This window comes from Achroia grisella, unplaced genomic scaffold, assembly GCF_030625045.1.
Source record: "Achroia grisella isolate CSIRO2021 unplaced genomic scaffold, CSIRO_AGI_Agris_v1 utg546, whole genome shotgun sequence".
Lineage (NCBI taxonomy): Eukaryota > Metazoa > Arthropoda > Insecta > Lepidoptera > Pyralidae > Achroia > Achroia grisella.
The window spans coordinates 5,132,243-5,147,875 of record NW_026712931.1 but is presented as its reverse complement, the minus strand read 5'-3'; the positions used below and the strand labels follow the sequence as shown (position 1 = coordinate 5,147,875).

The following is a 15,633-nucleotide window of genomic DNA, read 5'->3' as shown; positions in this document are numbered from 1 at the left end:
ATGCATATGAAAAAATAATAACTGATTGTCATTATTTTTTCATAAAGGGGTCATGTAAAGGTTGAATTTCGTAAAGTTGCATAACTATTATAATAACATGTACTTAGCTATATAAGATCAAATTATAGATATATACATATACATACTCTGTAACTATGTCCCAGAAAAGGGATTGTAAATATTTCTGAAATATCTCATTTCCTAAAACATTTTTTTGTTAGTATGTAAGTGATATTTTACTTGTATTTTAACATTTATAAGTCATGAATAACTGCGTAATGATAGGGTAGGTATTTAATATAGAATTTATTAAATAATGCCAAGATATTTTGAATTACTAATATCTTAATTTTTTTACTCATAAAATAGAAACTTAGTCTATACCTAAGTGTTGTTTAAATACATGCAATTGATATCTTAGATGAGTAAACATGCATGCCTATTTATAAAAATTGTATTAAAGTCATGTAGGTATAAGTAGGTACATACTTAGGTTTAATTAGGTATATGGCGTAACTGCGCCACTGGTCGTAAATTCATTATTGTCATTTGAAATCTAAAAATATTATATTATAATTTGTTGTAATTAACTCAGGTATATACAGCATAATTTATATTTATGCTTGGTCCGAGATTTCTAAGCTCTCAGCGATCTTGGCAACTGATTTGGCGCTAAACAAAAATATGGCATGGCATACATATTAGTTAACATTTTAATTATTCATAGGAGATAAAAATATTCTTAAAAACGAACTAAACAATACTAAATACTTAATCATAATAACTCTTAGGTATCTTAGCTACAGTTGCAAATACAGCTATTCTAATTCGATCACAGTCTCAAAAGGAAAACACTATAATGTTTATAGTTGTATCACGTTGGGATCACACAATCATTAAAGAAACTTTACTTAAACAAGTAATACTTTTAGGTACATTGCATCATTGTGTGCAAGTGAAATCGTACAGTGTTCATTAACTACCTCCTGCAAATCATATGTGATCCCATCTAGTATAGAACTAGAAAGTACAGCCTCAAATAGAACTATCAGATCATTAATAATTAGAGGAATCTCATAGAATCAGAAGGTTTCATGATGTTCGCCTCCAAACTCAGTAGTATCCGTCTCGATTCGATGTAGTCACTAGAATCTGACGAATCAGACTGCATGTGCCTGTTGTATGACCTTATCCTCCTCGCCCTTGTGTCCGAGTCGTACATTAGAATTTGACTGCTGCCTTTTCGTGATCTGAACGGTAATCTGTTCGGTGTGCTGCTCTGTACATCTGACATTGACCTGATGTGTCTTCTAAATTTTGATTCCTTTGTAAGCGGCGTAAACACTAAAGCTCTGTCTGTTTTCTTATCTTCTATAGGCCTGGAACAGGAAAATGAAATAAATTAGTTTATATTGGGTTTTTCTAATGGCTCTTATACAATTTATATACTACTAATATAGAATTTATATTATATTAATGATATTGTAAAACTTTAGGAGATAACAGTGTTTTTTATTCCGAATATGGTGTTCTGATATGACAACTACTGGTTACAATCGTTATAAATACTATTTATGTATATAGAAATCGTTTAATACGCAATGTTTACGCATTACTAGTTAGCAAAATTCATTTTAATAATATAATTACTATTTATTTATTTAACCATAACTTAGCAAGTTCTTAGATATATGAAAAACACAATAGGTATGCAATATTTAAGAAACTAGCAGGATTTTTTTGTACTAATGTAATAAATACTGCTATCTACTTAACTACGAATGTTTTTATTGTTTTCTGTATATTTAAATTATCTAATTTATTTTCTTTTTATTTCACACGTATCTTTGACATGCACAATGCACATGATTATACACATCATTTGATTTAATTATTTGTACGATAGTTATTAATACTTAGTTATTTTTACACTGATGTCGAATGTAGTTACCAATTTGATTTAGTTATGTTTTATTTACATTATATGTACTATATATTTAATTATACAGGTAGATATAGTACCAATAAATAAACTAGCAGGAAAGCAGAAGAATAGAATAGGTTAACACAGTTTCAGATACCCAATTAGTCTATTATATTCCTACACATGGGAAAACAGGCTATAGTTGGATATTAATATCAGACTGATCATGCGAGTCCTATGGGGTTTACGAGGGTATTCGAGCATATTATGAGTCCTTAGGTACGTACATATACTTGTACGTACATGTATTATGTTATTTTATCAGAGTTTACACAATTCTCTAAACTAAATAGTGTGAAATTGATATAAAAACCCAAGTGATTACCAGGTTGGTTAGCCATCTGCCTCGGCTTTAGGCTCATCCCCTGACCCATTGGATTCAAACATATACCCAGCGTGGTCATGACCAAATTGACCAAATATTCTGACTACCCTATCTGGGATAAAAGTCCTGATGTACATATATTTACACTAAAATAAAATCATAGTTGTGTTTATGTATTCGTAAAATAGTTAGTATATGTATAAGTAATAAAAATAAAACAAATCTGAATACCTATATCTATAGATATATATATATATATATGTTATAAATGTGTGATAAACCACTTTTTCAGTTATCATGGCATACTTTAAAGATACATCAAATTCTTTAAATATAAATGACGTAGAAATGATGTAAAAGGGTTTTTAGGAAATATATATATATAGGTATTAAGGGGAATACCGGGTTGTCGAGTGGCAATGTTTCCTTCCAACGACATGATAAAAATACCCCACCTAATTATTATGACCGCAACAATTATTTAGTATCTAATAAAAATATTAAAATAAACCACAAAAAAGATTACGAGAACAACACAGATCGGAAGAAATATAATTACTTATTAATCCACATCATACATGGCTATACTAGTTACTAAACTGCACCTACGAGCAGCAGTCATTCTGGAGATTCCTTCACATTACTCTCTTATGAATTAAAAAGTCAATAGATGTCTGAGAAAGAGAAGGACAGAGAAGTACAAAAAGAGTGATACAGACAATGAGTTCAGTTCAGAGTCAGTTTTCCCTTGGTCACTACCAAGGGAAAACTGAAAAGAGTGGAAAGGAGTAGAAATTTAAGAATTTGAAGGTGAGGTCTATCATTTGTTTTATTAACAAATTAAAGTCTTTTCTTCATTTTATTTTAACAGGACATTAATGTGAATAAAGAAATAAGTATGAAAAAAACCACTATGTTTTCTGTAAAAATTGCAATACAAGTGTATGGCAACAGGCACCTACGTAATAACAAAACCGTTTATCTATCATAAGATTTGTATTGTCCGCTGATAACTGAATGATAAGGTCAATGAGTGATAAAGATCCCAAGCAAACAATGAATGGCAATAATAATTAAAAATAAACTGCTGTAGTATTGGTTATGATGGCCATCGTAATGTCAATTGCTATTGTTAAAATGAACAGCGAAACGTCTAAGATGCTCAATAAGATAAAACAGCGCAGCGGTTAGATTCCAGACGTGTATCTAACATTCTTTGACGGCCTTGGTGGTCTAGCGGTTTAGCACACCGCTTTTCTTCCGATGGTCGCAGGTTTGATTCGTCGCACAGTACATATATTTATTTTCATGAGTATACTGTTTGTGTCGGTCGAGATATTTTCTATGTACATTACATTATGCGTGTATTTAAAAAAATCTATGTATTTATATCATTTGTCTAGTATTCATAACACAAGCTCTGCCTAACTTGGGACTAGAGGACTTTGTGTAAATTGTCCAGGGATATTATTATTCTCCCATATATCCTTATGATTAGAAATAGAAAGAGCGCTGATGAGTATCTACTAACGTAGTGATATATGTTATTCAGATATATATAAATGTTATAAATACTAGCTGTCCTGGCAACCGTTGTTTTGCCTTAAAATAAAAAAAATTAGGGTAGGGAACATTTAGGGGGATGAAAAATAGATGTTGGCCGATTCTCAGACCTACTCAATACGCTCACAAAATTTCATGAGAATCGGTCAAGCCGTTTCGGAGGAGTATAGCAACGAAAACTGTGACACGAGAATTTTAAATATAAGATGTAATTCCGATGTATCACGGTAAATATTCCATTTATATGTAAATTCTTATAAATGTATAATTTTATAAACAACTAGAAAAAATAGTTTAAAGCAGTTTTCATGTAAAATTAATTTGTCCATACAATTCATCATAATTTTAGAATTGCAAAGCAATTGTGTGAATAAATTAATTTTGAAGGTTTTGTTCTCATAAACAGCAAAATAAAGCATCATTGTAGCGTGGTATAGAATTAGCATAGCTTGATGGCACGCGAAGTGTGGTATTTATTCGACTCAGGAAATACAAGAGTCATGTAAACTAAACTATAATCCAGATTCAAAATGTCCAATAAATGTTTGTAGTCTCAATGTATCTTTCCATCGTATGATATGATGTCTCCAATTGCATAATACAAGAATACAAGAGAACACAGTATTTGCTACGATTCTGACTTCAAACAGAAGACAAAATAAATATTATAGCATGACAATAAAAAAAATTTAATAACTAGAAAATACTGCCCTGTAATGAAGGCTTTATCGTAACGACGTATCACTTTTTGTCTCGCTTATAAGTATGTAATCAAATAAAGTGCACATGATGTGTGCAAATTCATGAGATAAGTGACAATTAGAAATTTTCCTAAGTACCTACCTGTATAGATAGATATGATTTAATTAAATAATAAATATTAGATGTTGGCTGTCTGCAACCTCGTAATGTCATAGTCAAATATTAAAAAGAGTTTATCTATTTCAGACATATCTATATTTCGATAGTATGGGAAATAGGGAGATAGTAACCAATTTTATACATTACTAGCTACCCGCCCCGTCTTCGCACGGGTGTACAGTATATAAATATATAATTCTGCCTTTTGAATCACTATCTATTGCTAAAAACTGCATTAAATTCTGTTGTGTGATTTAAAAGAAGCGACGAACAGGTAGCACAAGCGACTTCATTTTATACTATGTAAAGATCGAGCAATGAAGTGTACTTAAATAAACGTATCTATGTATATATGTATGTCTATATCTATTGATATGAAATTTGTCATACATAAGTATGAAATAGATCAACTTATAATAATAATAATAAACCTCAGAAAGCATTTCGACCTCTTTTTTAATTTCATTTGTTAGTTAGTTTTTATTATTTATTTTTCATGATATGATAAAGGATACGAATATTATCTTAGTTCTTGCTTATAAACGCGAATGTTTGTTAGCCTTTCACGCAAAAACTACTGTACGGATTTTGATGAAACTTTACAATAAGTTATGCAGCTTATACATTAGAATAACACATATACTGTAAATTCCACGCAGGTGAAACCGCGGGCATATCTAGTGTATTATAAATAATTAAACATGCAACATTTTACTATTATAGAATTTCTCAGAAAGTTTAGATTTATCGGTCCTGCAAAGATATAACATACATATATGTATAGGTACATATACATAGTAATATTTTTATACTTTGTTTTAAAGTAGGCACTGTGAATGTTTATATATCTAATATATAATACTTTGATATATACAGAGTATGTGAATATAGGACTAATAATTTTAATGATTCAGGTTCATATTGTACCAATCGATTCGGGTTGGTCACGCGATACAGGTCCCTCTGTCATGCTATAGGTACTATTACACATCTACTCGTATGAGCATGTTATAGATGTTAGTTGTTTAAAACAATTTATTATTGAGGTTTTTAAGTATATTTTAAGAAACTTATACGACTAGTTATTGGGTACTTATCAGTTGTACTATATAATTTAGATTGATATTTTTTTCTTTTTCTATAGGTTATAACAACTCATTTACAAGGCTGTTATTGCGCGGAACTGTTTTGTTCTCCTAGTTGCCTTTTATGATAACTTCGTGGTCACAAAATATTATACAAATAGTAATTTGTATTAATGAGTATGAGTGTTTATTATGTATACGTATTATGTATTTCTGTCAGTCATTTAGTAACAAGTTCTGCTTGACTTGGGAATATATGGCACTATGTAAATTCTCCTGGGTTATTTTATTATCGCATAGTCGAAATCCAAAACAATAACACCGATATAAATAGTAGACGACACTTAACTTAAAAAAATGTTATGCAGACTATACAGCAGTAGCACAGGGTAGGTCACCATCTTACGGTCCGAATAGATTCAATTTAAAAACCTACCATTTTAATATATAGTAGATACTTCGTTATTAATTATGAAGGTTGTTACAGGTGCACGATAATATAACTAATGAATAATTACAAGACGCTACTGCTTGGTTATTATAGCAGTTTCTATTGATTAGTTTTAACATTGTCACTTACATTTCAATCAGTATCACTTAAAGTATAACTTAAATGTTGTTACCGTTATATTAGTACAACAATTGATATTATACTAGATTATTTATTTATTTGATATGAATTGGCCTTCGATCATTTTTTATCTCGGCTCTTGACCCGCCTTTTGAATCTCAGACCTTCGTCTCATATACCCAATGACTCATTACGCGTTCATTTATTTTTAGTATCATATCATATGCCTTAAGACATATAATACACATACATATAATATATACATGTTCTGTTAATTAGTCGCTAATCGCTAATCCTGGGTTTGCATGGGTAAATATAGTAGTTATGCAAAATCATTACATAGTATCAAAATAAAGTCGCTTCCGCTATCTATTCCCTTAGATCTTTTAAATTACGCAACGCATTTTAATGCAGTTTTTAACAGTAGATAGAGTGATTCACGAAGAAGGTTTACATGTATAATACATGTACACCCGTTCAAAGCCAGGGCGTGTAGATAGTGCAATATATTGCACTATCTACAAGTGTTCGCAAATTAAGTATTTACATAGAAAATTATTGATTTATAAATCAATCAATTTGTGCCCCCCAGGATGGCCGATAAAATGTTACATATATGGTTAAATGACATTATTAATATCAATTAGTAATTACCATAGTCAATTCTTATCGGTTTATATTTTGATGTAATTTTCATAAAATATACTTAAATGAATTGTACATGTATCATAATTATAAGAAATTTTGTATAAAACTAGAATTACAAACATATCTTAAGTATATTTTTCTTTGTAGTACAAATAATAAATAAAATTAGAACTGTTAAGGATTTCACTTAAAAAATAACATGTTTATAAGTCCAATAAAACAAGATCTAGTTGAATAAGTTTTTTGTTTAGCAAACGATCTTGAATAAGATTTAAATTAAGTGCAACACAGCAGCCTTGGTGGTAACAATTAGCGAAGATTAGAACATCGCTAATACTTGTTCTAGATATACATAAAACTGTATATATTTACACCTATTCCATACGACTAATAGATAGTTTATGAGAACTAATAAACTAATTATTTAAAAGAGCAACATGCAAGTTTCTTCCTCGTTCTTGTGATGAGACTGCTTTCCCAATGAGCGGTAGATTAAAAGAAGGACAACTGTGACTATTCAAAAGTGCTTCAATTAAGTGTATTTGAATAAAGGATTTTCTATTCTATTCTAAAGTGTGTGTTACACACACACATACGATACGATACAAAATTTGCGCATTATAACAAACGTGCCAATATGTATGACGTACAATACACTAATGTTTACAAATCAGAATAGCTGCAATCGTGAATATTTGAATGATACAATTAAAGTTTAATAAATAGTGGCAATGGAAGTTGTTTTAAGTGTGAATTAGGTTTCGCATATTGCACGTTCCATCGTTATAAATGTAACATGCTATTCTAAGATTTATAGCACAGTATCTACACTAATATTATAAAACTGAAATGTTTGTTTGTACGATAATCTCAGTTGTTACTAGTTCGAATTGAAAAATTCTTTTAGTATTTAGTTAACCCATTTATCGAGGAACATTATGACTACGACTAATAAGAAGTAACTCAAATACTATTATAATATTTTGCAAAATGGTGTGAAATTTACTCGTTTCGTTTAGAGCAGAAGTTGTGCAGGTTAGTCAGTTACTTAATATAACTGTGATTATAAGATCTCACAATAATACACAATAAGTCATAAAGTATGGTAGTGTCCATTACGATAATAACTTCACCATTAGGTATCATTTATAGGTTCATTGGTCTAGATTTTTAATAATCGATTAGAGACTGCGTTTATTGGTGGTATACGTATGAATGCCACATACTGGTCACCATATACTCTAAATACATCGGGACAAATCGATGAAATATTCGTATTTATGGTGAAGGCAGCGCAGGACACATGTGTTATAAAGGATGACATGATATTCGTAGTGCTGGTTATTACAAGCAATAGTTGCCATTTACCATGCAGGCAGATTCATAGCTATTCTAATTATTTAAAAAATATATAGAGATAGCTAACCTGTTCACAATTAGGGAACTAAGAATGTCATGGAGAATTTTGATGGATGATGATGATTTAACAAGATCTTATTCTCAGTTTCATCATATATATAATGTAATACACATATGTAAGTATAAGTAGACACATCTGCCAATAATTGAAGGACACTTGGACGCATTTCAAGTATATACTATAGGTAGGTACTTAGCACTTACTCAACAATGGATGCAATAAAATAATGAAGCAATATGTCAGTTTCTATATACGGTAGAGACTTTGTCCTGTGCATACATAAATAAACAAACGTTTTCACTTACAGTACACTTGGGGCCGAGGTTTTCCACGCCAAACAAACAATTATCATATAATACATACCTATTACTGTAAATAGTTTTGTAGCGGTGTGTTAACAATGTATTAGAATTTTCTTGGAGGAAGAAAATACATTATCTTTTATTTTCTAATGTTGTTTGCTTTTCTTTTTCACCCTATGTTTTTTCATGTCCAGCGGAAAGTTCTATTAGACTTATTATTTCCCTGTTTGAAATTTAGGATATAGGCCTAGTCGTTTATAAATAGCCTAATATTAAATTATCAGCTTATTATTGAATTCACCGAGCATTTTCAAAATTATGATGTCAATAAATCTAGCCATAAAATTGTTTCGAGAAATTGCTCTCTAAGTCTAATCCGCAATAAGAGATATATTTTTATATATTTTTAGATAAATTTTTAAAAACTGTGTTTTTCTTCAAATAATTGACAAATTTTCCTGCTCGCCGTATCACTAAACCAATAGACTAAACGAAGGTCGATAACCTCCACACGGCCCTTGGTGAAACGCGATTTTTAGGCATATCGCATATGCGCCTATTTTAGACGTATATGACATATGTCTATTTACGTCTAAAACAGGGAAAGTTGGATAACTGTGTAGATAGTTTATTATTTATATTTATTAAACAAAACAGTGTACCTTGGAAATTATGTAGCTATTTTATTATATCTGATTTGTGTGCTACAATTAGCCAAGGCCTCTATACGTCTATCTAGCAATTCCATAACGTCGACCTACTAATTTTAAGCAAATACTTTATACGTCGTAAACTTGATGAAACTTGATAATAAAAATAAAATACAATTGTGGCAAAATATTGTATAGTTGGCACCATAGATACTCTACATCCCCGGCCCACTCCCACTGCAGTTTGGTCATCGTCTTTCCACGTCTGATATCGAATAATGGACCGCAACGTAGTGTTAATGATACAGTCAATTTGTTTAGTGAGTGTTCCATTACTCGTTTTACACCTTGAATTTACACTTTAGTTGCTTCGATAAAGACCATGATAAATATCCATATGTTATTTTACTAATTAATAAGGAACTTTTTTTTCCAATCTAAAATAGAAATAAATTTCTACTGTTTATCTTCGTTTGTTACCTCAACCATTGTTAATTACAAAAATAAATCGTTGATGAAACCATTTTCTACTATTTTTATGCATTTTTTTATATTATGCCACGCAAACTGTTTTTAGAGATTAAAATAATTTAAATAAATGCCTTGTCAATTTAACAAGAGTTGCTTTATTTATTACTTAACTAAAAATCTCGCTATGTTAGTTTAATAATAATAATTGTAGTTTTGTATATAGTAACACATTTTCAAAGTGTTTCAGGTCACAAAAAACCTTTCTACTCTAATATAAAAACACGACACCATCGAAAATCAACTCTAATCAAAATCGGTGCTGAATAGGATAAGATAAACAAGATAGAAAGATAAAGATACGATATCATAAATGAATCATTTTTCAAATATGTATGCACAAAAAATAACAGTGGAATTAAAAATATTTTCTTAAATCTCTTGATAATGGATAATTATAGTAGTTACAATAATTAAACCTTTAAACCTCGTCACATTTCATGTATTTTATGTAAATGTATTTAACAATAAAAATCTTGTTGAATATTTTGTTATCATAATAATATACGATAACAAATGTCTCTAGGTATAATCGTTATATGCTAGATTTTGTATTAATAAAATTTATACTTGGCAACAATGCAAGGCCTAACAACAACAATTTGTTTACAAACAGCGCTAACGAAAATAAACATTTCAACTCGGTTGCATTAATTGCAAGTGGATTTATTATTACATATGTGCGTTATGTGTATTTATTTATTCATTGTACAATGCCTTCAAAACAACAAAATAATTCACCAACTGCATTAATTTTATTAATTATGTATACTAAGTTATTTTTCTTATTCTCACATTGCTCTCTTAAATTGTAATGGGATGATAAGTTTATTGTTTTATAGAGACAACATTAGACCAGATAATGAAGGCAATTACAATTTCACTAAATAGCTAAGTTGTTATCTATCTCCATATTTGTCTCAGGATAAGCATGACTAAATATCTGTATAATATATATTACTATAAGAATGAAAGAGGAAAGTATATTTCTATATATAAGGAGCCTTGTGGTTGTATGTACCTACCACTGAGCAAATAACGGATTTTAAGAGTTGGCACTATGTAATCTATGTAACCACTTAGTGATGTTTTGTTATTCTAAACTGGTTGCATAGTTAACATAAACGATTATGTTTGAAATGACGCGAGCCAGCGTAAGAGGATGAAATATTCAGAACTAATCCTTTGCATATATGCAATTACAAATAAGTTTATTCAGAATTAATTTGTTGCTTGCAATTATGCAAAGTTAGTTCTATATCTCATGCTTGATTATTAATATATAAACCAAAAAATATACGTACCTAAGTATCCAACTAAGTAGATTCGCTTTTTTTATTTTTGAACAAAGAAATAACCTCATACATCTATCAAGTCGGCTATTTACCTGAAACTTGATCCATTATGCAGTCTAATACAGTCTTGATGTTTTTGATTATGATAATGATCTACACTGTAGGTTTGAATACTAATAAGCAGGTACGTGTTGATCGCATAAGTTGTGTGCAGGTGGTAGATATCACCTACCGGTTTCCTCGATCACGCTTTTCTTACTCACGTATATTGTAACGTGAGTAAGCGGACGATTCAGACATTATTTGCATTGTTAACTGTATTACTAAATTGATCACGTGACTACAAGTTTAATTATGTATGACTAGTTGTATCTTTCTGGCGTGGTCCTCGTGAATTTTGGTAAAGAGGATCCAATGTGGTAATCTGGAATATGATCGAACAGTGTTTCCTATGCATACGTATACCATCCAGTAGTGTTTTCGTGAAAGAGTAACAAACATACATCTATTTTCATAAACCTTATATTAATAATGAAAGTTCAAAGTAATTTTTATAATTAAAAAAAAATAATCATCCTGGATAATCCACACAGCATCATCTAGTAGGAAGCTAAGCAGAGCTGGTGTAATGGGTACTAGACAACTAATATAAATATTTAAATATTTTATTTTGTAAATACATACATAATATTACACCAATATAAATAATCATACTCATAAATAAAAATGATTGCACCCAGCGAGAAATCGAACCCGTGACCATCGGAAGTAAAGCGGTGTGCTATACAACCTGACTATGATATGTAGAAATATTGATTTACGAATATCGATAAATGATAAATATATATTTTTGCTCAAAAGACAATTAGAGACCTCGAATACATCCGTAGGTACTATAAAAGGAAAACTTGAAATAAGTACTCACAGCAAAAGGATTAGATGACACCACAATTGTTAGACCTACAATGATAATCACTGGCATTTGCTGTGATGTGTCTACGTATCCTGTAGGAAATGTTTGACCATTACGTTTGTATTGAAGCTTTAGTCTTTCGTACCTTTAGACTACGGGGAAACCTTTTCACCAGTCGCTAGATTGTCATCAATACGACTATTACTATGATAATAGCAGCCTACTGTTTCCCCGAGGTAAACTTTATAAAAAGTTGTCTATGTCTCCGCAGTCTCATCTATTTCACCTCCCAAAACCAAGCAGCTTGCTTCGATTCTCGGGATAGATTGAAATTACAGGATAAGAGGCATGAAATCTTCGTCCTCTGGAATCGCAACGCATGGGTGGTAAAGCTTACTAACATAATATGGAAGGATATCCGAATTAAATTACTAAATAAATAACGTATCGTAATGTTTTTTCCGTGGTACTATTCATGTATTGAAGATTTGATTTGAAGAATTAAAATCAGATGAACCGTCAGCTTATTTGGCATTCCAAATACTTAAAAAAATGACTGTTATTACTCTAATGAGCAGGGATCATTGGTCAGCAATACATCGGTGATTAATTTAATGAGTGACTAATACTTATTGAAATAGTAATGGAGACTGTAATCTACGACAAATTGAGGCACTAATAGTGTTTATTTACTGTTAATTTAACCTCCAACACTCCCCTCTAGAAAACTACCATGAATAATTTCTGATGTATTTACCTCGATGATCTAATTGCTCTGATTTAACTATTAACTTCAACTGCTGTAAAAAAAATAATGTTTCGATATGCTCCTCAGAAAAAGTTGTTTCAATGTTACGAATACAGGATTTCGTGTAGGTATTACGTATCCATTTCAAATAATCTTGTACCTATAATATTGGCTTCGTTATTTGATATTCGTTTCTCTTTAGACAGTATATATAAGTATATAAATACATAATTATTTTATATTGTCAGATTTTGAAGCATCCACATGAGCAGACTAGAATAGGAAACACGGTTACATGCAACTCAAGTGGTGCGAGGGTTGCCAATCTTAAAACCTTTAGCCTCGTACAAAGAAATAAAATCTCGTATTAGCTCAATATAGCCCTCCAACTGCACATCGTAGGTTAGAATCTCGTAAAAACTTGTCTGAAGGTCAAAGAACTCGTATTTGTACGAGAATTTTCGTACAGTTGACATCCCTAACATTTGTTTCCCAAACGATTCTAATATCGCATGTAGCTTTTACAGCTTCACCGGACAAAAATGGAGAATAGTGCAAGAGAGAGACTTATAGATAGGCTGAAGTCATACAAATATTTCTCTTAATGGATACGACTGTAGTCTATCCTAGCATCGCTAGGTTCGATTCCCATTAGAATGAAGAAAGGGGGTAGATCGAAGGGGGTCTTTTGACCATTGCAACAGGAAAAGAGAATTATTGCTAATACCCCCTTCATTACTAGCTATGTATGATAGATACCTTACGACCTCAAAACACACGTGGCTCTCATTAGAAACCACTTTCTTAGTGAACTCTTACATCTAAAACCTTTCTAATAGTTAATGTAAAATTTTATGTTGTGTCAACATAGCATTGTATTCACTATTGATAATAATAAACAACTAATGATAAAAATGATAACCTGATTAGGATTACATTGGTATATTTTTAGGTTTCTAGGTAGATACCTGGATGTTATGTATTTGATACTTATCTCGTAAATTAATTATGTGACCTAGGTATCGTTATATAATTAATATATTAGCTTATTTATATTTGTACCTATGTACCTATTTATATTATTTCTGTAAGTCATATGTAAAGTAGAATGTTCAGACCTGTTAAAGTTTACAGAAATAGTACATTTTATCAATCAGATAACAGCATTCTTATCTATATGACCTACCCATGTACCAGAGTAAAGAAATGTCTTAGAAATGAAAGTAGAAATAAGTCTATCTTGTTATAATTTAATTTTTAATTGGAATAGTATAGATACCATTTAAACTCTCAAAATTCTATCTTAAAAAATTACAGATCCGGGGTAGAAGAAGAGTTCCCTTTATTTGAGTCACTTCATATGTCATTGAATAAATAGATAAATAAAGCGAAACTAAATGTAAATAGTCAATCGGAAAAAGAAACCGGATATAAAGGAAGCAGGAGGTAGGTAGTCAGATTTTTTATAAAACATATTCCTACGTAACCGCACCTATAATAAAGAGTTTCAGAGGTACTCACTTGTCCTTAAAGTAATCTGAAATCTGGCTCATCTTCCAGAATATCTGTAGAAGTAGCATCAGGATCGTGTGGCTGACCCATGTGTACAGTTTGTAACAACTCTCCATCGCGCCGGCGCCTTCACTATCGCGCACCCACAGCAACTTGGACAGCGAAAATTCACTCATTCGTCACTCAATTTAAAAGTATAATTCAAAAATACCCAATGAATCGCGAATGGGAATTATTCATATAATAAATACTTTGTAAACCGTACACTGACTGCGTCCGTTTTGTACCGATTGCAACAACGAATTGCCGGGCTTATCATTCGATTGGAGTGGTTTGTATTGTACGAAAATAGCGGCTGTAAATGTATAGAACGAGCGATGTCTGACCGCTCACGATCACAAGTGCACGCGAACTGGGTGAACTGGCCCTGAATTACTACAGCGAGCATCGAGTAGAGTGACTCAAGTGACGAAATATTACTCTGTTGTATAACATTGTACACAGATATCAATACTCGAACTTGTGATAACGATGTGACGCTGTATCTATTGAATCTTTTCACCACATCTTTCACTAATATAGACATAGGGGCTATTCGTGTTTCCTTCTTTGTTATTGGTCAGACTGCTAATATAATGTAGATACATGGGGACCCAATATTACCCATACTGTTTGTAAGCGACAATTATTTGGGATAATACGGAAGGTAAGTAGGATCAATATTTCTACATAGGAAATCCTTGTTTACAAAAGAGCAATACAGTTGATCGTTTTACAATTTTACCTAAATCTGAATCAAAACTCTGAGGTCATCACTTTGTCCACATTTTTCGATAGAACGCTCAAGATCATAACGTACTGTTGAAACGTCTATTACCACGTTGACTATCTATGTATAATTGTATATATATACTTATGTACAGCCAAGTTCAGTAACTTGGATCTAGCACTATGCGTAGGGAATGCGTTGCAGTTTCATTGCTCACAAAACCATCGTGATTAATTTTTTAATGAATTCGTTACAATGCGTGATTTGATCAAATATTTCGTCCTTTAATGGTACCTACATGACCACTGTATACGTAGCAAAACTTATTCTATGCTTTGACAGTATTCTGTGAAATATGGTGAAATCAAATACGTTCACCACACTAAAACAAATGTTTGTTGGCAAAATGCTCTTTCTTCTTCGGCAAAATCTTTTATCTTGACAAGTAACTCAAATATG

General features: G+C 31.2%; 1 protein-coding gene across 1 annotated transcript; it reads right to left on the bottom strand.

The window, feature by feature from the left end:
* Positions 1 to 400: 400 nt before the first annotated feature.
* LOC131848259 (uncharacterized) lies at positions 401 to 14,825 on the bottom strand. The gene is made up of 2 exons (XM_059198060.1): positions 14,415 to 14,825; positions 401 to 1,379 (listed from the first exon to the last, which is right to left on the bottom strand). The coding sequence occupies exons 1-2, from the start codon at positions 14,579 to 14,581 to the stop codon at positions 1,064 to 1,066; spliced, it is 483 nt and encodes a 160-aa protein (XP_059054043.1). The 5' UTR covers positions 14,582 to 14,825; the 3' UTR covers positions 401 to 1,063.
* Between the last annotated feature and the right edge of the window lie 808 nt (positions 14,826 to 15,633).

Bases quoted from the DNA above. Each gene is read 5' to 3' on its own strand.
- LOC131848259 (XM_059198060.1), bottom strand. From the start codon at position 14,581: ATGAGTGAATTTTCGCTGTCCAAGTTGCTGTGGGTGCGCGATAGTGAA. The intron at 1,380-14,414 runs GTGAGTACCTCT...TTCCTGTTCCAG, and splicing joins TCAGATTACTTTAAGGACAA to GCCTATAGAAGATAAGAAAA.